This window comes from Chinchilla lanigera, unplaced genomic scaffold (assembly GCF_000276665.1).
Source record: "Chinchilla lanigera isolate Chin_1 unplaced genomic scaffold, ChiLan1.0 scaffold00033, whole genome shotgun sequence".
Lineage (NCBI taxonomy): Eukaryota > Metazoa > Chordata > Mammalia > Rodentia > Chinchillidae > Chinchilla > Chinchilla lanigera.
This window is the reverse complement of record NW_004955434.1, coordinates 4,936,648-4,963,495: the sequence shown is the minus strand read 5'-3', so window position 1 is coordinate 4,963,495 and position 26,848 is coordinate 4,936,648. Positions and strand designations below refer to the sequence as shown.

The window sequence follows — 26,848 nt, the reverse complement described above, 5'->3', positions numbered from 1 at the left end:
TTCTTTGCCCTAAATGTTCAACCTCAAGATTCAACTCATTTGCTTATCTGTTAATGTGTATTTTGGAGTACTGCTAAATGAATGAATGAACGTACAGGAGCTGTTAATTTGCAAGAGCAAATTCAAAGGTGATGGGGGCAAATACACAGCATTCCTACTTCCTATTTACCCCAGCCTCTCTACACCGCGGGATTCGCTGGAGGCAGAATGGGGGCGACAGTGTAGGAACAGATGTGAATGATTCTATCCTGTGGCCCTCTAGGCCCCTCTGGCTTTGTACAGTGGTATCATGACCCCGACACGGTGGCGACCAGTGCACTTTCCCCTTGATCTGTTTCCAGCTCTTCCTAGCTGTGCCTTGTCCTCTTCTTGTTGAGCTCTTTTACAAGGGTCATTACCGTGTGCATAAACCCCTTTCTACACTCAAATCAAAAGAAGAAAATATGAGGCAACCACTTCACCAAAAGGCAGTGAATTTAATTTAGATGAGCAGAGTACTCAAGGAGCCTCAAATATCAGTGAACTGGAGACGCCTGCCAAGAAAAGCGGACGGTAGGCCAGGACACTGCGATAGGACCAGCATAGAGCTCTGGGGGTGCTCAAGGGGGAGATGCCTACCACAAGCTCCAACATCTTAAAATAAGAAAACTAAGGCCCTGAGAGGGACAGTGCCAGCTCCCTCTATGAGCTGGCCACAGAGAGGCAGACAGTCCAGGCTATGCCACCAAGCTGTCTCTGAGGGGCCCTTGAAATCTTGCTCTGTCAATCTGAAGCAGCTCAAGCCTGCTGCAGGCAGATATAACGGGACCAGAGTTGCTATGAGGAGTGGACATGGGTATAGCAATGGGTGACAAAGACAGTTCACATTGTATATGTGGGGTGCAGATGCCTGTCTGCTTATTGCACGCTCTTGTCCATTTCCACTGTCACCTCTTAGATAAGACAGCTGATGCTTACTGACTGGTAGGAATACGATGTGTTGGCTATGGAGGCCGCAGAGCTGGGATGTAAATTAATTTTTTGCTTCTTTCAGTTTTGGGCCCTGGGCAAGTTATTTAGCCTTTCCAAAGCTCCAACAGGACTAATAATTGCACCAACCTACAGGACCATGGTAAGAATTAATGAGTGAGGACTTATCAAACCACAGCCATTATGATGATTATGTGCTTCATGCAGCTAATCAGAGCGTCAGATATGCACTCCACGAGGCAGTCCCTACCTCTCCAGGCCACCCCACCTTCGCTTTGTACCTGGATCACTGCAGGGCTCTCTCACCTGACCGTGACTTGGACCCTTGCCCCTAATCTATTTCCTGCACACTGGTGAGGAGGATCTTTCACAAATGTAAAATAGGCTATGTCAGGTAGTACCAAGGTTTTCCCAACATTTTAATCAGAAGTCCTACCTGATGGGCTAGTGCAAATTTCTTTGACCTTGTCTCTCACCTTCTCATGTTCCCATACTGGCCTTTTCTCAGGGCTGTTCGTCACTCTCAGGCTTCCCCTGCCACCCTGGGTAACTGGTCCTCTCTCACACACATGCGCACAAGTCTCTCATGATGATGTGATTATCACATATATGTATGATCTTGAAAGGAATATATATTTATGAAAATATTGTGTTCCCAGTTTTTTCAATTTTGAATAACTGAAAAGTATAAAGAAGAAAATAGCAGCCACCACATTACCTCTGGTACCGAGGAAAATCATTATCAAAACTTTGGCATATTTCTGTTTAGTTTTTTCACTCCGTACATCAGTATGTTTTTCAAGAAAATAAAACTGTATACACAAAACTTTATCTTGTTTTTGAGCTACTTAATATCGCTCAATTGTGACCATTTCCCAAATGTAACTAAATATTCTTAATAAACCTGATTTTTAATGGCTACGTGATGCTGTTATGAATGTACCGTAATTTATACTAGTCTCCAAAAATAACATTTAGGTTCTTTTTTGCCCAATTAAAAAGCCACGATGAGCAATTTATGGCTTTATATACTTTGAGAAGAACCTTTTTAAGCTCTGCATTGCTCAGTTTCTTTATCTTTGAATTAATTGGAAAGATCCCAATCTCTCTCTCTAATGCTGAGCTTGCAAGAATAATGAGCCAAAGTTTGTAAGATTGCTTTGAAGTAACTGGAAGAAAGGAGCCCTATAACTCACAACAGTATTGGCCCTGCCCACCTGGATAATCAGGTTCGCTGTCCCCACACTTATCTTGGGCCTCAATACGGCGGGGGGGGGGGACCACGACCTCGTCCTACACCTCCACAGCAGTGAGCAGCAGTTTTGAACGCTGCTTCTGAAGGTGACGTGCACCTTGGCTCCAACATCTCCAGCACAGGTAGACAGTGTTCTGCCCACGCTGTGTCAGGGTCTGCTGAGAATGCAGCTGGAAGAAAACTTGGGAAAATCTGGTTCCACATCCTCTTAGCAGGCTAGGAAACTGACCCCCAAAAAGTTAAATGACTGCCTAAAATTTTTTTGAGAAGATATTTTTCACGAAGATCATCATATTCCTTATTGACAGAATGTTAAGTGATAAATTTTGTTAAATTGGCATGTTTTTAAAGACATGAATGTAAGAGAACAATATCTTCTCTTGGGAGGGCAGATCTGGCTCCGTGGTCCATAACCCACAAAACCTGACTTATAGAAGAGCAATTATTAACAAATTGATAAACAGGCTCATATGTTTCCTCTGTGATAAAGTAAGTGACTTGTATTAGCCAGAGAAAAATCTTAAGAATTATATTATCCAAGGATTTCTGGGAGGCCAGTCCATGCCCTAAATAGGAATCATTTATTATGGCAAAGTTTTTTTTTTTACATTTCTATAGTAATTATAGAACTAGTATATGTGCAGGGCATTTAGGATAATCTTATCTTCCCCCAAGTGTGGTTAAATATGTCTTTTATTCAGTTACATGTATCATAATACAGAGGAGTCATCACAACTTCCATTCAGAAAGCCTTCTGATGGCCCCCTTTGATTAGCTGTTTTTGAAACTCCAAATTCTTCTACTGTTTTAGCAACAAGCCCTCAAGTGACTGACTTTACTTGGTTCACTGCTGTGCTGGGGCTCAAACCAGGGTCTCGCACATGCTAGGCAGAAACTCTACCACTGACCCACACCCCCAGCTCTCAACTGATTTTAAACTGCGGTAATGGAGCAGCTCCAGGGGGATAGCATGAAATTTCATTATTCTAGATCAAACTGGGGACCAAACATCACTGATCTTACCTTCTAGAGACCTTCTTCTATTTCCTTTGCTCAGAACAGGTAACCTAAAGGGACCCTGAAATCATTCAAAGTCACAATGCCAACAGCATCAGCTTGCTTCTTCTAAGTTTACCCTATTCTTTACCCAGTGCAAAGAAACAAAGATAAAAACCTGTCTCTGTTCCTCATTCCCAAGATGACACTCATGTGCTCTACAGGTCCTCTACAGCATGGAGTTAAGCTGAAGCAACAAGTGCACTACTGGATACTGTGAATGTCTTTGTGGCTGAGCCTCTAACACCAGCCAGCCAGGAGGAGACACAAGAGCAGAGTGACTTGAGGGCAGAGCTGAGCAGACTGACACAGGGAACAAAGGCTTCCAGCAGCTGGGGCTGCGCTCAGAATCGGCTGGGTGCAGGGAGAAGGTACAGGGAGAGATGTAAGGAGAAGCTGAAGTCGCTGGAGTAGGAGCCGGAGGATGCTGAGCTCAGGACAGGTGGGCTGCTCGCAACCAAGGCAACGGACGACATAATGAGTCAGTAGTGACTGATCACGTGAGATGACCATTATTTCTTCAGAATGGAAAATAAACCACAGAGGGTGAGATTCATGAAGTTGGGAGTTATTTCTCCTGTGAAAAAGCCTTGTGAATAAGAGTGGAGGTGCAAATTAGCCCATCATCAGGTAAATGTTCATGTATCATCCATTCCTGGTAATGGTGACAGAGCCATGTTTTGAAGAAAAAATATTTGCAACACCTGCATGGTATATACATGGAGGACCGATCAGCCATAGCATGAAGCCAAAACCCTAGGCTTTTGCACTTAGAATATTTAACCTACAGGGCCCCAGAAATCCCAAAGAGAGCCAACTGTAGTTGTTCAAGAATCAAATACCTCGAGTACTCCCTTTTGTGTGTGTGCATAGTGCTTTGAAAGTAGGACAGACGTGAGTTAAATGGCTTAAATGTGTGGCTTGTACTCCATATGTGGTATTCAGTGAAAACTCAGAAAGTAAACATTTACCTCTGACACACAGTAAATATGCAAAAATTGAATATGCATGAAAGGTAAGGGCTAGCCCGGTGTGGTGGCGCACGCCTGTAATCCCAGCACTCAGGAGGCTGAGGCAGGAGGATAGTTATGAGTTCGACACCAGCCTGGGCTACAAAGTGAGCTCAAGGCCAGCCTGAACTGCATAGAGAGACCCTGTCTGAAAAAGACAAAAAAAGGGTTGGGAATATAGCTCAGCAGCACAAGCGCCTGCCTGGCAAGAACAAGGCCCTAAGTTCGATTTCTGGTACTAAAAAAAAAAAAAAAAAAGTAAGAGCTAGAAGATGTAGGGTAACAAATAATTAGGTTTGATTTTGAAATGGAAGTGGTATCAATTTCAGTTTCTTTCTGTTATTTTAATGTATAATTTGCAGCATAATACTACCAACTACAAACTTTAAATAAAGACAGAAAAACTGCTGATTTGATGGCCTGTCTTTAGAGTATCAATATGTAGCAATTTCATCTGTTTTTATACCACAGAAGATGAGTTTGTATAAAGATCCGTATGTGGTGGCCCTTGCCAAGTATGACAATGGGTGGGAAGATCCTTTAAAGAACTATCAAAGCTCCACAAATAGATGGTGAACAAACCAACTTCCTCATCTCCACGAAAAAAGTTGGGGTCAAGTCTCCAATACAATGCAAGGATACCTGAGAAGTGCTCTGTAAGCTACAAAACACACAGATTCTGATGATCTAATCAAGATTGTGTGAAAGAGCTCAGTAGCTTTCAAAACGTGGTTCTAATATTCTGTAAGATTGTGAGATTGTAATAAATTTTAGCTGGAGAACTGATCAAACCTGCTGGATTTCTCCCTCCATCTCTCAGTGTCTCTCTGTGTCAGTCTGTGCTTTCTCTGCCTTAAACATGGTGTCTTTCTGCATCTCTCCCAGTCCTCTCCAGTCTCTGTGTCTTTTTTTTTTTGGTTTTTCTCCGGTACCAGGAACCGAACTCACGACCTTGAGCTTGCCAGGCAGGCGCTTCTGCCACTGAGCTAAATCCCCAGCCCCTCTGTGTCTTTTTTTATTACTGCCCCCTCAACCCCCTCGCAGGCTCTCAGTCTCTCAGAAAATGGTGAAGTGCTCCTTTGAAGGGAGCATCCACTCCTTCAGCTGAAATCCACTTCTTAATCAGTTAGCAAGTATTTGAGGATTTCTCTCTCAGACCATGGACACTGTAACTCTTAGGGTCATAAACAGGCCCAGGATCAATGAACATCTTAGGATTCCACAGAAATCATTAGCTCCAAATAGGAAAGGTAAAATCTCAACACAAAAATTAATTTTTAACTAAATACTTATTTCATTTGTCCACTAGTCAATGGCAGCACTACTGAATTTAATTTGGAGGCCCCCCCAAAAAAATCCTACTTGATAGACTTATAAAAGTATATGTAAAGTTCTATGTGATAAAGGAGAAAATAGGTACATCTTAATATGTTTTAAATAACATGTGCTCAAAGTGCCTTCAACTTGGGAGGCTTTTAAAAGCCTTGAATATGGATATTGAAAATGGAAAGAGTAAAGTACTAGAAGAATTAGTTTTTCTATTGTGTTGGTTTTCTTATAGCTTGAGAAATCCATGTTGGTTTAATAGCAAACAGCTAGCAATGGGCCTGATTAAAGTAGATGGACTGGTACGTCAGCGCCTGACTCTTCTGGTACAACAGCCCTCTGCACAGAAAGTTCTCTGCTCTTCTCAACTCCCAAATTTTGGCGATGTCAAAGTAATTCCTTTTTCTTTACATATGTTTTAACTCTCCCTCTCTACCCCTCTCCACCCCCTTTACAAAAACATCTGGAGAACTGACGCACTCTCCGCTGAGTGGAAATGCATGAACAAGATGCTGTCCCTGGAAAACTACAGAAAAAGGTCTGTGGCCCTGACTCTCTTCAGCAATTTATTGTCAAGAAATGCATTCTATCACAGCAAACCTGAAATACCTGCTCCTATCATCTTTCCTTCTTTTTGTTTTTATGAACTGGGAATCAAACTCAGGACCTTGCGTTTGCCAGGCTGGCGCTTTGCCGCTGAGCTATATTCCCAGCCCAACGTGCTCGTATCATAAGACCTTATGGGTGCCCGGGGTCTTTCACTGCAACATTCAAGAGGTCGCAAATCTAGATACTTTCCTTCAAGATACTTAAGCAAGGCAAAGAGCTGAGGAGGTGATTTTAATTTACCATTCAAGACTGACTGCCAGGAAAATCTATTTGAGATGTAACAATAAAAATACAAACATTATTTCGTTCTTTTTTTTGGTATTTTTCCAGTACCAGGAATCAAACTCACAACCTCATGCTTGCCAGGTAGGCGCTGGGCTGCTGAGCTAAATCCCCAGCCCTTATTTCATTCAGCACTATAGTAAGCACTATAGGCCTCAACCAGCAGATGAGGAAACAGAGGCAGAGAAAAGACACACAGCTGTACAACAGCCAGCAGATGTGCAGTGCAGTTCGGACCCACGTGCTTTCGGCCAGACCCACTGCTATCTCTAAGAACAACAGTCAACAGCATCTCTGGTCAACAACGAGACTCACCAGAAATTTATCACAATGTGGTCTGATTGTTTTTTTTTATTTTGGTTTTGGTTTTTCTCCAGGAATCGAACTCATGACCTCACGCTTGCCAGGCAAGCACTGTGCCACTGAGCTAAATCCCCAGCCCCTGCGGTCTGATATTTACATGGCCTAAAGGATGCACAACCTTTACAAACGAACTGTAAGACTTTTAAAAAAACTACTTGAAGTCCATAGTGCTAAGAGGAGTGAGGACTGTTCCCAGCAATAGAACTTTTGATGTTTTTAACACATCAAGAGCAAATTAAAGTGAGAAATCTCAGAGATCGATATTTTACCCTTCCTGGAGTTACCCAGGAAACTTGCAAGCCTAATGTGACTCCATTCTTTTTTATTTATTTTTTTATTTTAAAGAGACCAAAAAAACCCCAATAAAAATGATACAGGATTTCAAAACAAGATGATAGGAAATTAACAAAGGTTATTATATTGCATATCGTCACCAAAGTAGTTGCTCAGTCAGAAGCCTGTTTTGTTAACAAGTGCTTTCAAGTGAGTCGCAACTCTCCAATTCAAAATGTGATCCAGAAAAAGAAACTAACAAAAACAAAACAAAACGAAAAACAAAATGTGGTCCAGGGAGGAGCAGGGAAAACAACCAACAGCAGCTTCCCTGTCTCCGGACAGCACCACAGACCCCGCTAGGTCAGGACCTGCCTGCCGGACTCAAATGCATGTTCAAGTGGGAGTAGCACTGATCCAAGAGACCTGGTCTGCTTTAATCTGGCAGAGCTGACTTTTATAGTTCACTGAGAGTCCCCCCACCTTTTTTTTGAGGGGGGCCTAACTACAGGAAGCTCAAAATCAGATTTGCAGGGGACTTTGTGATGAAGAATCAAAGCCCTTAAGATATATTTTATGCATTAACTTACCCAGGTTTAGACTGATTTCCCTCTCCTTTTCTCTGCATCCAGAAAATTTGCACCTTATTATACAATCTCTATACGCTGCTTCAGCCATTTTTTTTTTAAATGGAAGGTTCATAAATAACTGCATAAAAATAAGACATCTGCCATGTCCTGTTTTGTCATTCTGTGGCCATGATCCCGTATCATTATTTGTGTTTATTTCTGTTTCCATTGTTTTAGACTAGATCAAAGTGCAAACTAACAAAGGAAACAGTGAAAGAGGAAAGAAAATGTCTGATGTGTGAAGTAAAAGGTCCATCTTCAGAGTTGAGAAAACCTGCTCCAGGGCCCTAGGGAGAGCCCTCCCATGCTGCCACTGGCCCAGGCAATGGGACGAGGCTAACAGGAGGCTCTGGGGCACTGTTTCAAGCAGACCTTGCCTCTGAGTAAGTAACCTTCCTACTCCAGGGCTGGCTGCAGGGTTTTCTATCAATGCCCAGTGTGCTCTGCTCTACTCCACCCACGAGAGGCAAACACAATTACGGTGTCAGAGAGTGTTACCAAATTAGGAAAATGACAACAAATGACCTGACATTCTCTTTCAACAATCTTGTTTAAAAAAAAAGCAGCATTCAAAACCAGAAATCAAAGTATAGAAAATGAAATAAAATAACAACTACCCCCAATATCTCTTATTATACCACTTTTAAATTTTTTTGGGGGGGGAATACATATTTCTCAATTGATGAACTACAATTTGAATATTAGATGTGATTTTATATAAAGCAATTGTTATTACTGGTAATAATTTGTCCTTTATTTGCAGTGCTAGGGATTGAACCCAATAACTGTCTTTGAACATGAATTCGTTAAATGCAGCTGTATTTGTACAGCAAGATTTCTATGACATCAATCCCTACCCTAAGTAAAATACCCGCCCCCTTCTGAGATGGGTAAAAATGCCTTTGAGTAAGAGATTAGAAAACTCACATTCCTTCTGCTAAATAAAGCAGAACCTCAGATCAGATTTCCATTGAAAAGAATCACAAATATCAAGCATTTGAAACCTACTGCAAAAATCTGTTTTCAGAAACAAAAAGAAATCCCTCTTTAACCCTGTGTGAAAATATTTTTTAAACCATACTTGTGGAACTAACTGAAATTTTAACAACTAAGGTCTTTATGTCAGCAAAGAAGTTGAGGGCTGGGCCCATGAGAAGGTTTATTTATTCTTCACCCTCATCTCAGTGTGAATAGCAGTAATCTACTCAGCATCTTTCCTTGCACTCAGGAGTTGGAATGGCAGAACAAGATGGGTAATTACCAGGAGGCACAGGTCCGGGCAAGCTGCTTCGGGGGTCAAGGAAAGTGAAGAAGCAAGACAAAGTAGAAAGGTACCTAAACCAACATTTAAAAAAATTCTAACATTTTTTCCTTAAACTTAGTCAAAACATTCAATGCCAAAGCAACCTCTCCCAACTCCCATGGAACCTATAATGTGCAGTTTAAAGAGAGTAAGTGATTTGGCTATTCTTTATCTTACTTATTTTGTGATTCCCATATAAGTCAAGCTTAGGAAGCTGCTCAATAGTTGGAGCCCCAGCTGGATTATTAGAATAACATTTCAGTCATTTTAGATACTTAGGAAACACTAAACAGGGAAGGACTGGAATTACTACAGCAATATACATTTCCAATACTTTGTGAAATCCTACATTTCCACAGTGTGATAGTTACTGGATCGTGTCCATTTAAATAAGGAACGCCCAACTAAATTGGATCAGCAAGGTTCTGGATGGGGCTGAAGGAATCTACTGAAGACAGAAGACCCAGCCTAGGGCAATGAGTTCCCTGACTGGAACGGAGAAGAAGGAAGCCTTGTTTCTGCTTCATCTCCTGGCTTCCAGTGCAGACTCCTCAGCCTCCAGCACAGATCCTTCGGCCTCCTGACACGGACTCACTAGGGACACTACAGTGAGCGCCATGCCTTGACCTTCAACTGGATCCTTCAGATGTCCAGTGCACGGACAGACCTTTTGCACTCTTCCACACCTGACTCTATGGGTGGCTACTGTAAGCCAATCTTGAAAATTCTTATGTACTTGGATATCTTGCATTTAATCTGTTTCTCTAGTGAACATAAGACTGACTTATACAGCTAGTTTCTATTTTGTTCACAATACTACATATAGACTTGATATATGCACTGGATCTGCAGATGGTATCTTAGTTACTTTACTCTTGTTCCTGGGACAAAACACCTGATGCTCAGAATTAAGGAAGGAAAAGGTTTACTTAGCTCACAGTTTGTGGAGGTTTCAGTCCACATTTGGCTGGCTCCAAGGCAAGGTGGCTCATGCAGAGAGCAACAGTTCATGGTGGTGGAGTAATAAAGGGAGGAGCATGAGAGTAAGCGTCTTCTCCTCCCTTATATTGTATGCAGGCTGCCCTCGGGGGCGGGTGTAGCACTTACACCCATAATCCCAACACTGGACCAAGAATCAATCACAAACTCTTGAAGCCCACCCCATGACTGCATGAGCTTTAGGGGAACATCCAGACAAACAATAACAGACACCCAGGGAGTATGTGATGGGGCATCAAGGAAGTGTTAGAGTGGGCCAGGTGCTGGGTACTGGACAAGAAAAGAAACGACTCATTCCTGTAGTATAGTATATGTGGCTTAGGTTTTCCCCACTAACTTGCATCCAAGAAAATGTGGGAAATCTGCTTTAATGTAGCTAAAACAAACTAAAATAACCACCCCTCCCATAGCCTTTTTTTTTGGAGTGTGTATTGGCCTGGGATTCTAGGAAGGAACTTGTCTCACTTTTGAGGATCTGTCAAAAATTATTTTTTTCCCTTTTACTAGGAAGTGATGCATTGCAGATATCCTGGAAATATAGTAGCCACAGAGAAAGTTTTTCTTGACATTTGCGGAACTAATGTACCCTCCCTTCCTACCCTTACCCTTCGCATGCCTTTGCACTCACACACTTGGAGCTCTCCAATTTGTATAGCTTGGTTAAGAACTAAGGAAACTGCTCCTAAGAAAACTACCAATGGTTCTTGGCTACTGGTTGTCTTACCCAGTATAATCCTCTCCCCTTGAGTATAGGCTAGCCCTAGGGACTTGCTCCCAATGGGGAAAAAGAGACACAAGTGATGGGCTATGACTTTGAGATTAGGTTACCAAGACACGCTGGCCTCCGCTGTGCTTGTTCTCTCTTGCTCACTTGCTTGCTGGTTCTGATGAAGCTAGCTGCCATGTCGTGAGCTTCTCTATGGAGATCAACATGGCAAGGATCTCAAAGAAATCTCGGTCCAACAACTAACGGGGAGCTCTCAGCCCTGTCACCCAAGAGCAGCTGACAACATGCCTACAATGTGTGAGCTTGGAAGTAGAACATTCTCCAAGGTGAGCTGACAGCAGCCTTGGCTGATGCCTTGATCACCGATTTGTGGGGGTGCTGAGTCTGAGCATGCAGTTAAAGAAAATCTGGACCATCCACATAACCTGTGAACAGTAACCATTGTATTAAGCTGCAAAAATTTTCGTTATGCAGAAACAGATAACTAATACAACTACATATATTTTAAAAGTACATATAAGTATTCTCTGATAGTTAAACCTAAGTGTCCTTGAAAAAAATGGCTTCACCTTGTAAAATTTCTGCCTCATATAGGTTTCAGGGTTATCCTATTAATCTAATGAACACAGTGTACTATCTATGGGAAGACATTCTAAATACAAAAATAGAGAATCTCTCAATGAGTATAAAAACTTCAAATTTCTAGAAGTATAAATATTTTCCCTTGGTTCTAGTTTTTTATTTCATTGACCAAATTAACTATTCCCCTAGAAGAGATGGTGACAGATCACATAAAAATTAAGAAGAATGCTACACAGTACCTACTAAGGTCCTTTCCACTCTCATAAATCACAAAATTTTAAAGAAAGCCTTCCATAAATAAAAACAAAAGAAACATCTCAGTGATATGTGGCTTTGTTCAAGATGTAAAACTGAAGTTTAAAGACAGTGGATACCAAATCTAAAGTGTTGCATTTTTTTGAAAAGGCCACCAGACAGAATTATCACATGAAGGACTATTAAGAACTGACCTGTGTGTCCCTTTAATGGATGCAGGGAACACATTTTTTCCAGGTTTTGCAAACAGTTTCCTAAAACAAGTCTGCCAGGTCACTAAAAACACATACACATATCAGAAAATTTCCAGTGTTTGTTATTGCTAAAGCTAGCTTTTTTTCCCTTTTACTTTAGGGCAGACCTTTTGTTAGTTCCTCAGACATTCAAAGAAACATCAAATAAATAAACCACTACTATTCACTGAGATGCTAGTTTATCATTTCCAATGTTTTAAATATTGCCAAATGCTTTGATTCAGTTTTGGAAAGAAAGTATTAGATTGGGGAAAACAGTATATATGTTAGGAAATTAATGTTTCAGAAGCCTTCATCTGCTTTATAATCTACACAGTTTTGGGCAGATGTGAAAGAGTGGGCTTGTGTGGACTTTAGAGGTGGGAGAACTTTGAAAGACCGCAATGTGGCTGCAGGATAAAATTATACTGGATGTGGTGGTTAAGCTTTATCATGTGGTAGTTAAGCTTCATTTTGTCAACTTGACTGGCTTTGGAGTTGCCTAGGAGATCAGTAAAGCATACTTCTGGGTGTGTCATGGAGACGTGACTTTGACATCTATATCTAGACCAGCATTCATTCCTCTTTGATGTTCTTCCCCTGCTCAGCTTCCGGCCACCATGAACTAAGCATCTTCCTTTGCAATGCCCTTCTACCATGTTTCTGCCTTAGAGCTAGCTGACCATGGACTGGATTCCCTGAAACCATAAGCCAAATTACACCTCTTCTCCTTTAAATTGTGAGTGTTGAACATCGTGTCCTTTTGATGTCCTTTTGTAAATCATGTGGTTGTGAGCGGAGACTGAGGTTTGCCTCCTCACACAAGCAGGCAGGCAGGCAGGCAGCCATCTCCCCTTGTCAGCTTTAGCCCTAAGTATGATGTTTGAAAAAGCACAGACGCCACACATACAGTGGTGAATGCATCCACAACACTTACAGATCTTCACTGGAAGGACACTCTGCTTCCTTTGTCACTGAATGCCAGTGGGTGAGGAAGGAACTGAGGAAAGGTTACCTTACTCCTCACACTCATTCTAGTATGAAAAGTCCACTGGGGCTGTCCCCTTCACAGACCATTCTGAGGGTTAACAGCCATTCTTATAGACTTTACATTTTCCCTGACCTGGACATATAAAGAATCAGCAGTTCTTTGGCTGGCTGGCCTGGGATTCAGCCTCATCATAGAGTTTAATTTAGTTTTAACTCAACTCTGGGAGGTTTATAAGAAGTGTTTCCTTTTACGTCACCTATTGTTTTCTTTCTCTATCTCCAACTCTATCATGGTGGGCATAGGCTCAGTAGTAACTATAATTTTGTAGGAATGTTGAATACACCTTCAAAAACCAATTACCTAAAAACAACAGTTACGCCCTAACTTTAGCTTATTGCCCAAGGCATCCAACCTTGCAGGCAGCCGTCTTCAGAGCTGGGTGTCTGGAGTTACCCAAACTTTGGTCTTACCTACTAGGCCTCAGGCCCATCTTTGGATTTGTATTTAATAATGTTGAATGTTACATCTGCTGCTGCTATCTTTCTCCACTTTCTTTTCCAAACGGTCATGTACCCACCACCCATCAAACAAGCACATGAACCACTTGGAGGTGTTGACATGGGTATGAAACACTCTATTAGGTAAATGCTAGATTTCTAGATAAACCTTGATTCTTCCTGTATTCTTGTTGACTTCAGGGAAAGTTCTTCATGGAAGTCAAAACAATAAATACAGGTTTGTCTGGTACTGGCTATTGGAGAGGGGGCCCGGGAAGACTGTGGCCATGATATCTTTAGCTAGAGAGTATGAAACTGTCCTTGTGTAAGTAGAGCCTGAACAGAAAGTGGAAAACTTCTTGCCCACTGTGGTTTCCTCCCACTCCACTTATCAGTCCTGTTCAATGAATGGTGCTTTGCCTGCAGAGTAGATCCTGTAAATTTACACAGTGGGCTTCATCTGCATAGAATACAACTTGTCAAATAGACTCGGCCTTAAATCTTGGTTGAAGGAAAGAAAAGAACAAAGATAATAAGGTGATTATCAACAACTATGACATGATTTGCTGCCAGGAAGTTGCAATGTCAGCACTGTGACATCTGAAGATCTGTAGGCAATGCCACCTTGATCAGAGAGTGAGAAAGGTGCTCCTGATGGGGGTGTGAGAGAAAGAGCAGGCCTCTTTTCAAGCCATGATTGGCCCTGAAAGTTGTCACCCATTGCCTGTCCTCCTGACCTGCACAAGACCACAGTTCTACTATCAAAAGAAGACTGTAGAAAGATTGCTCTAACCCCCAAATTAAGATCACATCAAAGCTTTCTCAGTAACCAAAGCCTTCCCCAGTCACCCACTTAGAGTTTAACCTCAGGCAGAGATAGACCATGCAAGACAAATACGGGCAGTCACCTGGCCCTACCCAGACCTGGCAGAGGAGATAACCAGCCCATAAGGAATTTTGAGAAGTAGGGACTTGGCTGGCACCCTGGATGGCCACATGGTGTCATCAAACCCTCCCGGAGCAAAACACCAGTGAACTAGGCTCATTATCAACCAAACTCATCCCCTTTTACATGTTAATTCCAAAGAAACCTTCCCTAGCAAGCTCCAGAACATTGTTTTAGGTCCTGGAGGAAGAAACACCATGAGCTTTTGCTACACTCAAGGAGTTTCCAACCAGGATAGGGATCCACAGCGCATGTATATAAACATGAATAATAACCGCAAATTTCACATGTAAGATAGAGTATCTTATATGACCATGTGTACAGTCTCTATTAATCTTTCTCCCAAGCCCCACCCCATGTTACAGATGGAGAGACTGAGGCTTGACCTTCTGTGTCTGGTCCCGTGTCTGTTCTTAGCCTCTGCCCCATGAAGGCTGCTCTTCAGGACCTGTCTAAACCTAACTTTGCTGGTTTCCAAATAACGCTGGAGAGAGACTAGGAGCACATGTGCTGTCATTGTGCGCAGCCACAAAGCAAGGCAGACCTGAGCAGGAGGGCCTCTCCTTCCTGCCCTGTCTCACCAGGGCTGTGACAGGATTACAGCCACGTGGAAGTGTCCCGGACAGTCAGGACCTTGCCAGGCATGTGGGAAAAGCATGCCTCTCCACAGGCATGTGGGAAAAGAATCACAACCGGGAAACCCGCAGGTCAAAGTTGGAAGAGGAGCCCAGGAGGAAGAGCTCCAAGTATGAGATGAGCCAAGCTTGGGCAGCACTGGGTGGTTTCCACAAGGGCAGAGCTGAGGGGCAGGCAAACGCTCACCCTGACAATAAGGCGAGGAAGCTCAGAAGAGCGTGGGGTCAGGGAAGGGACAGGTTAGCTGAATCGAAGGAGAGCTTCCACACCTCTGCTCTGGGCAAAAATCATCTGAGCCTGAGCCAAAGGGACTGAGTCAGAATTTGCCTCTTCTTTATTCACCCCCTCAACAGCTGAACAGCAACTATAGGGTGTGTTTGGGTGTGTGAGCCTGAGGACATTAACTTTTGACACAGCAGAAGTATAAACCCCTTAATGCCACGGAAAAAGCAGTCTGCGTCCTCATCTGTGAAGGGACTGAAGGATTTCAGGGAAGCAGCAGAATGTCTGAGCACTGGGAAGAAAGGAAGGCTGGTCCAGGTCGTCCCTGTGAGGTAAGTGGAGTGACACAAAGGGAACCACTGGTGCAGTTTTCAGACCTTAACTCTAGGAAAAGATGAGAAATAGGCTGAGATTTCCTCACTGCTAAATGTATAATTATTGGCCTGGGCACGAAAATGCCTTCGGAATCAATGAAATGAGTCATTAAGTTGAGCTCCTTTAACTTCGTACTTACTAAATCATAATATTTATATTTCTACAAATAGTTACGTGACTCTCAGTTCATACTTTGGAAGTTTTCAAAGAATATGAAACGAAAGAAGTAGGTATGGCCCATTGTTTGGAAGTTTTTATAAACTTTTTAGTGTTTTACATCAATGGGTAGATTTTTAAACCTTTTTTTAAATTAAAAATATCTAATTAGCTATGTTTTTAAAAAATTACCTTTGCATGGGGTTGGGGTGTGGCTCAGGGTAGAGCACATGTTTAGTACCCACAGGCCCCTAGGTTCAATCCTCAGCACCAAAATTAAAACAAAAATACACAAAAATAACCTGATCACACTGTCAAAACCCAGTCCTCTGGCGGTCTATTTATTTTGTGCTCTGGTGTTTGCGGTTCCCTATCCACTTCCCCCTGGGAAGCCCCGGCGGGCGTGGCACCTCATATTTCCCGGGGACCTCTGCAGCGAGGGGCAGAAGGCAGCCTGTCTTCGCGAGGGACGGGAGGAATTCCGGCGCCTGCTGCCAAGCGGGCCAAACCTCTCGGGGAGGGCGGGGATACTGTCTGTAAATTACTGCACAGGGAAAGACAGAACTGAGAATGCAAAACCAAAAAGTACAGAACACTACCCAGAGCAAAAGAAATACAAGAGAGGAGCGTCCTACAGGATATCCCACCAGAGAGAAGCTGCCTCAAAGCAATGCTTCTAAAATAATAATTTAAGCCAGCTGCGGTGGCAAGCGCCTAAGGTCCCAGCTGAGGAGGCTGAGGCAGGACAATTGCTTGAGCTCTGGAGTTTGAGCCAGCTGGGGCCACTTCAGTGAGGCCTCGTCTCAAAAAAAAAGGTGTTTGGGTTTTTTTTGTTTTTTTTTTTTTCTCATAAAAAAATAACTTCCAAAATGAATGAAAGTATAGAAATCAGAGAAAGAAGGTTTTTGGAATTTGCAGGGGCTCCTTCTCGTCTAGACAGACTGCATCGTCCCCCCCCAGGGCAAGCCTGGGTCTGCCGATTGCATCAGCGCTGCTGCGCTGCGGGGCTGCCACGCCGACTGGAGGGCGGGTTTCTGATGTGACTGTGGGTGCGACCCGGAGAAAATGGGCGCAAAATGAGACTGCCAGGCGCTGTGAGCACGGCATCCCCCTATTTCACCACTGCCTCGCCCATGTCGTGGGGTAAACCCCTCCCGGGCTTTAAGTTTTGCACATGAGGGTTGGAGAGGGTGTAAATGTGCACAGTAAACCACAGGCCCTCTTTCCCTACACACGGGATGCATGTCTTGGTTCTCCTCCCCTACACCTTCCAACAAAAGCATTAGACGTCCTAAGTCGGGACTTACTCATGAAAGAAGGCAGAAGCCAACACGTGAGAATAAAATCCCTTGCAGGAAATGACAACAGCAATATCCCAGTACACTGGGATACTTTTTACCTTTTCTTAGTCTTGTGCTTTATAGGCAAAAGATAAATGTGTGCTCCACTGCAACAAATCACGACTGTTTGCTAAGAAAAAGGATTTCAGAAAGTGAGCGGACTGTGCCCTCCAGTGGTTACATCGTGTACTGCAACCATAGTTTTACAAAAGACCCGCAAATCTTGCTAAATCACTGTAGGTCACTGACTGGCCCCCGAATTTTTTCACTCTTATAAAAGAGTGCTGAGTTTTGGAACAAGGCATCAGGAACGTGTGGATTGGGTCCATTACTTATTACTGAGAGCAAGATGCCACTAGCACTAGGAATTCTTTTTGTGTTTGCATTCCTTGGCTAATTCAAACGATGAGGTTTTGCCAGCGCAGCTACTGCTCTTCTGAACGAAATTGTTTATAAAAGTTTCTATCCCACAGGCAAGTGATTTCTAAGACCAGCCAAACCAAGAGCTGGACCTCTGTCTTGTCTTACGCTGAGCCGTGGGCAGAATGCTTCAAACACTTCTTGAAAGAATGAGAAGCAGTAATCTACCCGGTAAACAGGTGAGCACACCTGTGAAATATATTTGTAACCGATTTCATTGTAACATCATGTGTAGGAGAAAAAGAGCAGCGATGTCTGAAGTGCTTGCCAGCACAGGGCTGGATAAATCATGAATGATCGTATTAAAAGGCTACGCTACGTGCAGCTGCTTAAAAAGGTAGGGATGGTCCACGCATGCGTATTAAAGTGCTCTCCACGAAATGGCTCAGTTAGGAAGTCAAGGTGCGGAGCAGTGTGACGATAATACTACGTTCACATGACGGTGGGGAAAATGCCTGCTCGGATCGGCTTGTATACCTGGAGTCTTATCTGAAAGGATGCATAGGAGACAGAAAAACTGCCGTCGCCAGTGGTCAAGCACGGCCCTGCAGCATGAAATGTGGGCTCTTTCCATTGACTGTGTTGGGCCGGGGATATTGCTCAGCGGCACAGCGCCTGCCCGGCAAGCGCGAGGTTGTGAGTTCGATGACCCTTACCAAACTTCCCTGGTGGTCTAGTGGTTAGGATTCGGCACTCTCCACGGGCCGTATCCACTGTTACTCCTCCAGTATCCATAACAGGGCCTGGCACGTTGCAGGCGCGCAATATTTGAAGAATAAATGAAAGAATAAAAGGAACTCCTTCTCCTTTTTTCTCTCTCAATATCTCTCCCCCGAAGCCCAATGGTTGTTTTTTTTACAAGGCTTACCAGCCACTTGTTCGTGGAACAGAAATTTTTTTATAAACAAACCATTTATACACATATATGAGCTCATTCCAAAGAGGGCAGTGGGAGAGCTGGAATTCAGGAGTGATAGAATTTTTCACCCTATGTGCTTCTGTACTTTTAAACAATCTATTTATTTATTTGTTTGTTTGTTTTTTGAGACAGGGATTCACTAGGTAGCCCACGCTGAGCCTAGAACTCATGGCTATCCTCCTGCCTCAGCCTCCCCAAGTGCTGGGATTACAGGTGTGCACCACCATGCCCTGCTCAAACAATTTAAACCTCTAAACAAACTATCTGTTCCAAAATAAATAAAATTTAAACAACTAGAGAAACAATACAGAATGAGAAGCTATTTTTGATTGTGATGTAAGATATTGTTTGTTTTTGGGGAACATAGAACTGAACCAAGGGCATGACACCTGCTAGGCAAGCACTCTACTGCTGAAATACAGCCTCAGCCATTTTAAATTTTATTATTATTATTATTTTGGTACCAGGAATTGAACTCAGGACCTTGTGCTTGCCAGGCAGACGCTTATGCCACTGAGCTATACCCCCAGCCCTGAAATTTTACTCTGAGACCGTGTCTAACTAAGCTGTCCAAGCTGGGCTCAAACTTGCGATCCTTTTGCCTCAGCCTGTTGAGCGGCCAGGATTACAGGTGGGCATCCACACGCTGGGCTTTAGGTATTGTACTGTGGGTGATTTCCAGAGATAAGGGCCAGACATATCATAACTATCAATCACCCATTAGCTATAATACCAGAGTTCTTATAGCCTTTTTATTGTGCAACAGGATCAGTTGTTTGTGGAACAACCATCCTCACACGCAGAGACAAGCTGTGGTGCGGTAGATTCTTGACAGACAAATCCGCCCTGCCTCATATCCAAGCAAGCGAACGCTGCCGCTGCCTCTCCAAGCAGGCAGAGCAACAGCGCCCGCGCTGCAGAGTTTCCAGAGGCCCGAGTCACCGTGGCCCTCAGGACGGCTCTCCAGTGGAGGAGCTCATCCTCAGGAGCTGCAAGCTTCTCTTTCATGCACACGGGGAAGCTGGGATTCCTAAAAAAGCAGAGCATCTGACCCTCGCACCACCGCAGAGGCCTGAACGGGAACCTCCGTGGTGAGACTGAACGCGGCCCGCACAGCCGCCCTTCCTCCTGCAATTGAGGAGACCCACTCCGGTTACTGAGCTAACTGGGCTTCAACTGGCAATTCATTTCCTTAGACAAAAAAAAGTTCCATTCAGGGATACTCCCATGCCATGGCTCCTCCCTAACACTTTAGCCAGAGTTATTTTAGGTTCATTCCTTTTCTTAAAAATCCTCTTCACTGACTCATAACTGCCTGACGTTCTTGCAAGACCTGTTGCTACGTCCATCCGATGATGTCCAGGCTGACACTCTGCTAGGGTTCCTGCAGATTTCACTGCCATGCTCTAGGCCCCGCCCTCCTAGGCCAGCTCAGACTTCTGGCCTGAGAATGTTTAGCTGAGAAGGAGGAGGCTGGGGAGCGGCTAATTATCCATCAAAGGAATCATGTTCCCACTGATAGGCTTCTCCCGGCAAGCGCGGTCCACAGCGAGTCTGCTAATTGGACAGACGGCCTCAGAGGCTCTCGGGGCTGTGATGAGAGATGCAGACGCACTCGCTGTGGCTTCTTTAATGTAATTGCCGGTGAAAGGGACGGTAAGGCGCTTAACAAGCTCATTACGACCTCAGCGCCTGTGATCTCCCCACAGAGCCAGGGGAAGCCACAGGATAAAATGCCCTCGAAGGCCTCCCTGGGCCTCGGCTGCAGCTCATGCTGTTTTCATTCTGCTCCCACCAGAAAGCAGCTGCTATGTCTACTGCCGGCCGTTGGGTCACACGGAAAACAAGCCAGGAGTCGGTGCAAACGTGTTCCAAGGTAAACAGCTCGTGATTTTCAAGTGTGGACACAGAAGCAGCAATGGACGATCCTTTCTACTGACCTAATTTGTGCAGCTGTTTTGCTCCACCTTCACCGCTGCCATCGTCCTGCTGGTGATTTCTCAGAGCTGCTTACCTCAGTGGGTCTCAGGGGACACTGTGACTCCATCCAACCCGGGGAAGTTCCACTGTGCCTCATAGAGGACCAGAGCCCCAGGCTGGGGCCACTGAGTCATTCTTGGAATCAGCACTTGTGGCTCTAGAAACTGATATCTCTGGTCAGAGCAGGCGTTTGTCTTATGAATGCTCAATGCTCGGGAGTCCTCTGCAGTTATTCCCTAGACTTTTCACTGAAGCAGCCCAGAGGCTGAGGCAGCAGGGGGCAGTGCGCACACAGGCTGCACCTTCGCTAGCAGCCCACGTAGTACAACACAGCAGTGCTGACTGAGGACAGTGGAAGGGGCAGGACAAAGAAAGGAGACACCTCAAGCGGTGAGAGGATGGTGGGGCTGAGGATGCACAAGCAAGTTCAGGCGGTCCCACGCCACTCTCCGCAAGCCTGTGGCAGAAACCACACTAACAGGCAGAGGTAACTCGAGTTCTCCTCCAGGGGTGTTAAACTGAAACCTACCAACATTAGATCCTGCAGTGTGTGACTCTGGCCAACAGCTGGACAGAGGCCAGGCAACATCTGCCACCAGAACTATGCGACAGCTCCCTACACTCAAGGGGGCTCCGCAGCCTGGTAAAAGGGTACTAATTACACACGAAATCCTGGCCTTGTCAGTGGAGGCATTCAGTGTTTGTTGGCTCAATAGGTGTATTCTCCATAAGCCCCTTTGATGAGTCAAGCCGTGTCCCATTCAGGCGCTGAGTCTTTTCCCTAAATTCACCTGCTCTGAAGTCTCACTTTGACGCATCTGACCCCTGTACGTTGATAACACCTGTGACCTGGAAACAGCCGAGTCAACAGTGACGCTTACTCCTCGCACAACCCCTTAGCATGATGACCCAAGTTCTCAGTGAAGTCAAGCTACCACGATACTCTCAGAAGAGAGACTTCAAGCCGCATCTGTCACTGACGCCACAGCGTGGATGTAGAGATCTTTGCCTAAAAGACTTTTACGGGGTGGAGCAAGGAACAGCCATGAGGCTGCAAGCTTTCTGAGGTCTGGGGAGATGGCAAGGAGTGAAAAGAAGGGAAACTGACAGAAGTGGGAAGGCAAGGTCACCCACGGCAAATTTAACTTGGTCAAATTACCAGTCTGATTCGATGCTTCCCTTTCTACTTTGTACACAGGCCTGGAGATGTGGGAAAGGAGAAATTAGTCTAGTCCTGGCTTATAGTCAGGACAACCTAATTAACCACTATGAAGCATGTGAGGGCCGGGGAAGAAATGCTAAAGCTCTGACAGCAGTGTACGGGGTTTAGATGAGATGCTCCCAGAACACTTTGCAGTTTTCACGTAGTAAGATTCTGGACCAAGTTCAGTACATCTCTCTTTCCTTGCACAGATTATAAAATACGGCAGCCAGCGGTGAAGGGGAGGTGCTCGCACAGACGGGAGGGAGGCCTTGCCTATCACTCCCAGGGTAAAGACCTGGCCTTCCAGCAGGCTCCAGTGCAGCTAAAGAAGCCTCTGTGGCCCTGGCCCTGCTCCTCACGGTGCCAGTGGGTCTGGAGGCCTCAGTCTGGACTTGCCCTCCTCTCCCGTGCTCAAAAGCATTCCAGATCCTGCTGCGATGTAATTAAGGGATAATGTCTGCAGCCAGGAGCCAGAGAGTTACAAATGGCTCCCAGGGGTGAACAGATGGGGGGCGGGGCCTAATAACTACAGAATTCATTGGGGCGAGTTTATTCCAATGCCACAAGCCCTGTTTTTCCAGTAATAGGATAAGGTTTCTAAAAAGATACAAACATAGCGTCTTTGAGCAAACATTTCATGCCTTCATCTGCCTCTAGGGCCTGGGGAATTGAGATGACTGCATCCTGGGAATGCCTGTCTTATCTGGGAAGGAAGCAAGGGGCTGGGCTGGCATCTAAGGAATGAGGGTAGAGAATAAAGTCAGGAAGCAGAGGGTAGGGAGAACAGGAGCGTACTAAGTACATACAGAAAGGAAGTGCTCCATTCCTCACAGCAGCGCTTGTGTGACTCACTGTAGTGTTTTTCTCTCACTGAACCATTTACTTCTCCTCTCTGGGTCTCAACCCTGAGCATTTGGGGTGGGGATGTTTGGGTTCGGTGAGCTCCAAAAGTTCTTTGTGTTTCAGTCCCACACACGGCATACTGCAAAGTGTGGATGAAAAATTGGGAAAATGGGGCTATTCTGACATTGCTGGCAAGATAGCAAACTGGTACCATTTTGGAAAAAAACCCCAGCAGTATGACTAAAACTGAAAATGCATATCACTGGCTCAGTAATTTTACCTTTGGACATATTGCTTAGGGAAAATTTCAAACATGCACAAGGACAAGAACTGTCTTGGCATGGTGTTGGTAAGAACCCAAAATTGGAATAAACACACATATTTACAAATAGTGGAAGTGATAAATAAAAATGTCCTCATCACACAAAAGAATACTATACAGCTGGTAAAAGGAAGGGTGTAGCTCTATATAAATCAGTGTTGACACATCTAAAGTACAAGCTGTTAAGGAATTCTACGTGATTAAATTTATGACAGTCTAAAAAGAAAAAAACTAAATACAGTGCATGGAGTCAGTAAAATTCATGACTATTTAGTAATACTCAAAAGAAGGAAAAATTTTAAAAATGCTGTTGCATGAAAAAGTAAGGTACTTGGCACATGGAATATAAGGCCACTGTATAAATTTTAAATGAATATAAAAATAATACTATTGTATCAGTCAGGGTTTACTAGAGAAACAGATATAACACAAGACATATAAATGTATAAGAAATTATAAATTTGGCTTACAATGGTCAGCCACAGAGCTGGATGAGGAAGTGTGCAGAGGATGTCTGCACACTGGAGATTGAAGAGCCCAGCCCCGGGCCTGGAGCTCACTATAGTGTTTGTGTAAGTCTGTATTAGGAGGCTGATGGGTCTGTGACCGAATGTTGAAGACTCTAGGACGAAGGCCAGAGAGCCTACACCAGAAGGCTGGAGTCTCAGGTGGAAGCCGAATAGTCTGCACCAGAAGCCAGGAGGTGACCAAGCTGAAGGCGAAGACTGGAGCTCTTTTGAAGAACCAGCAGCCATTATTTTTAAAATTTTTTTTTATGTAGCTTATCTGTCCTGGGGGAATTAGGGTGGTTTTTTTATACCCACAGCCTCTCTACGTTTTTCTTTTGCACAGGCTCAGGATGAATACAAAGTAAGCACCCTGGCTCCCTGCTGAGTCACTTAGCCAAACCGCTAGACTCCCCAGGTGACACAACGTATCGACCATAACAACTATTTTTACATGAATACAGGTACTCATAGATAATGTACATGTGTATGTGTGTAAAACCATAGAAAACAGAAGAGAGGACGCCTGTGTCCATAACAGTGATGATTAGGAGCAAAGCAGAACTCTGGGCATGAAGAAGGCTTAATGTAATCATATGATTTGATTTTATGTTTCATATAAAAATATAAAAACAACAAAATGTCATTTCTGGATGCTAGATACAGCATTCTTTACTGCATTTCAAAACCACCTTCCCAAAATAAACAGTAAAAGTACCCAAGCAGCAGTGCTTCATGAGACGTATGTGGACAAGAGCTCATAAGGTGCACGGGTGACTCTTGGGAGTGACGGCAATCTAGCTTTTCAGGCCCTCAGCATGGACCTCCTTGCTCTCCAATATGGAGGGACCGACCACATGTTGCTACTTAAGTTTAAATTAACTCAAACAAATTAGATTAAGTTTTCTTTCCTCCATCCCATTGGCTACACTTCCATCACTGACTAGCCAAACGCTGAAATGGCCGATGGCTGCCAGCGGCACACATATAGAGCGTTTCCGCCATTGCTGTAAATTCTCTTGGACAAAGCTTGTGTTGGCCACATAAAACTAGGATGGTTTAGTCATGCTTCTCATTGCCTTATTTAGTCATGCTTCTCACTGCCTTATTTGTCCCTCTGCACAGAAGAAAACCAAGGTCATGACTAGTAAAGTTGTTCCATTTCTGAAGATAATAGGTTCAGTATAATCCTAAATTACACTTATGATTGCAGATTCACCTTCCTATTAATGAGAATGAGCTAAATCCTTACAAAGAGATTCAGCAATCATCAGGAGCCATGTAAACATCATATTTCATTTTCCTCAAAACTTAAGAGAGCAGAAAGGTTGGAGGACAATGAATACATTCTAACAAAGTTTGGAATTTTGAATGGTTTTCCCAAAGCCTGTGTTTCTTACCTGTACACAGTATGAGGGACATATACTTCTCGGATTGGAAATTCCAAAATTTCTTTGTGTGGACGTGACCGGTTTTCAGGAAAGGGTATCACAGGCAACATTTCAGGAGTCAGACAGCCATTGATGACCTCTGGAGCCGGGGAGATCTCTAGTCGCAGCACACCTGAAGAGGGAACACAGGACGGGTTCAGTAAAGAAATTATCATGTGAGGAAGGAATCTAGAAAGATCGCCATACTGTGCTGCTTTTATACAAATAAGGATAAATTGTGCAAGTGTAAGGGGTTTGGAGTTCCCCACTAATTTCCTATAGTTTGAAAAACTAGTGGAAGTGGATCAAAGGATCTTTGTAGTTCCTTCTAGAATTACCACATTACGATATATAGGTAATAACTTCCCTGCACTGCTAGCAGGAAAATGTGGTGGTTTTCAAACTGAGTTCCTTGGCACCCAAGGGTGCTACAGAAGTCTTTAGGGACAGTGTTGCTGAGAACAGGGAAAGGGTCTCCACCCTCCATCACAGCATATCACACACTCTGGTTTCTCTTCAGAGCTTTCAGTTTTTTTCATAGACTCAGGGTTCCACAGAATATTTTATTGGATAAAAGAGACCATTCAGTTCAACAGCAACCTGAGAAACTAGATCTGAAGAACAGTAGTTATAGAACCAATCCTTTAAGAAAAACAAAACAAAACAAAACAAAAAAACCCAGATGTGCCCCAAATGCAAACCGATTCAGATTCTTAACTTTGAACTACAACTTCCACATTGTCCTGGTAGCATTAGACAAAGAATCTATGCAATTACAGGGGGCTTGGGCACAACTCAGGAGGAGAAAGATGAGCTCTCCACACCTGGGATCGCCTTGACTCTTCTCTGCAAGGATGAAGATCTCTTGTAATCGGCTAGAAACTTGAATAAGTCTTCATCACTCAGGCGATCCCCCTCCTGTGAAGAGAACCATACAGGGTTACTGTAGATGCTCCGCTGATTCCTGAACTCACAACCAGGTATTTCTGGGAAGATATTTATCTTTAAGTTTTATCCTAAGAAGTCTTTTGTAGAAATTAGGATTACAGGCAACTTTGAAATCATTTAAGTCAACTGCTGTCACGTGTTCTTCTCAACCAGCTTCTCACGGCCTTGCTGGGGATGGGGCCTCTGCTATATCCTGAAGGAGCCTGATTCTTAGGAATCCAGCTGGAAGCTTCTGCCTGTGACTACAACCGCTGAGGATGCTCTCGCTCCTACTTTGTGCTCTTTACATTTGCCTTGAGTAAGGAGGTAAAGCATAAGTGCTACCTCCACATGCCCATGTGGGGCAGGAACCCTGCCAAAGACAACACACGCATGATCGAATCTTCAACTACTCCATAAGGGAGGCAGATGCACATGTCTTAGTACCAGGGGAAAAAACTCAGGCTTAGCTGAGTCAAGGAGCTTGTCCCCCAAGGTAATGCACTGAACATTCTAGATAGAAACCCTTCCAGTTGCTTTCTATGCCTATCATGCGGCACGGTGCACAGTCCTTCCTGCATTTCGCTTTCTGCAGGTGGTTGGTTGTTTTAATGCCCCCCTGAAGATGCTTGAGCTATGGAAAAATTTTCCAAAAAAGTCAGAGTGAGTGTAAGTTTTAAGAGGAAAATATGAAAAGAATAGAAGTTACCATTTTAGCTTATTTCTAAGGGTACAGCTGAAGTACATTCACATTGTTGTGCAACTAATCTCCAGATTTTTTTCATCTTGTGAAAAACCTTCTCAACCTCTACATCCCTTAACACCTACCCTCTTCCCCCAGCCCTTGGCAATCCCACAGGACACTCTGTCTTTATGCATTTGAAAACTCAAGAAAGTTTAAAAATTTAAACTTGCAAGAGCTCCACCTGGAAGGGTCACCCTCTCTGAGCAAGCAGGAGTCCTGGGAAGGCTGCACAGAGAACAGCGGGCAGAAGGGCAGACAGACGAGGGGACCGGAGGCCAGTAGGGACACAGTGTCTCAGCCAGCTCATGCACAAATTGAGCAATATAGGTTCAAGCAGGACAGTTTGTACTAACAGGGACAAATCTGTTTCTCCATGAACATAGTTGGTACTCACTAAGCACTTAAGCGCTTACAGATCCTAGGTGCCGTGAGGGGAGTGTCCCATGCCTCATGCCTTGGAATCCTCCCAACAGTCCTCAACGCAAGGTGAGCCAGCATACTTGTTTTGTAGATAACAA

At 44.1% G+C, this 26,848-nt stretch overlaps 1 protein-coding gene across 2 annotated transcripts in view; it reads right to left on the bottom strand.

Annotated features, from left to right (window-relative positions):
• Positions 1–26,848, bottom strand: part of Dock8 (dedicator of cytokinesis 8) — a 201,399-nt gene that overhangs the window by 87,050 nt on the left and 87,501 nt on the right. For both annotated transcript variants that reach the window (XM_005388589.2, XM_013516312.1), the window contains 2 exons: positions 25,483–25,576; positions 24,629–24,791 (listed from right to left, as the gene is read on the bottom strand). In XM_005388589.2, coding sequence (XP_005388646.1) covers positions 24,629–24,791; positions 25,483–25,576 — 257 coding nt within the window. The remainder of the gene's footprint in view (positions 1–24,628; positions 24,792–25,482; positions 25,577–26,848) is intronic.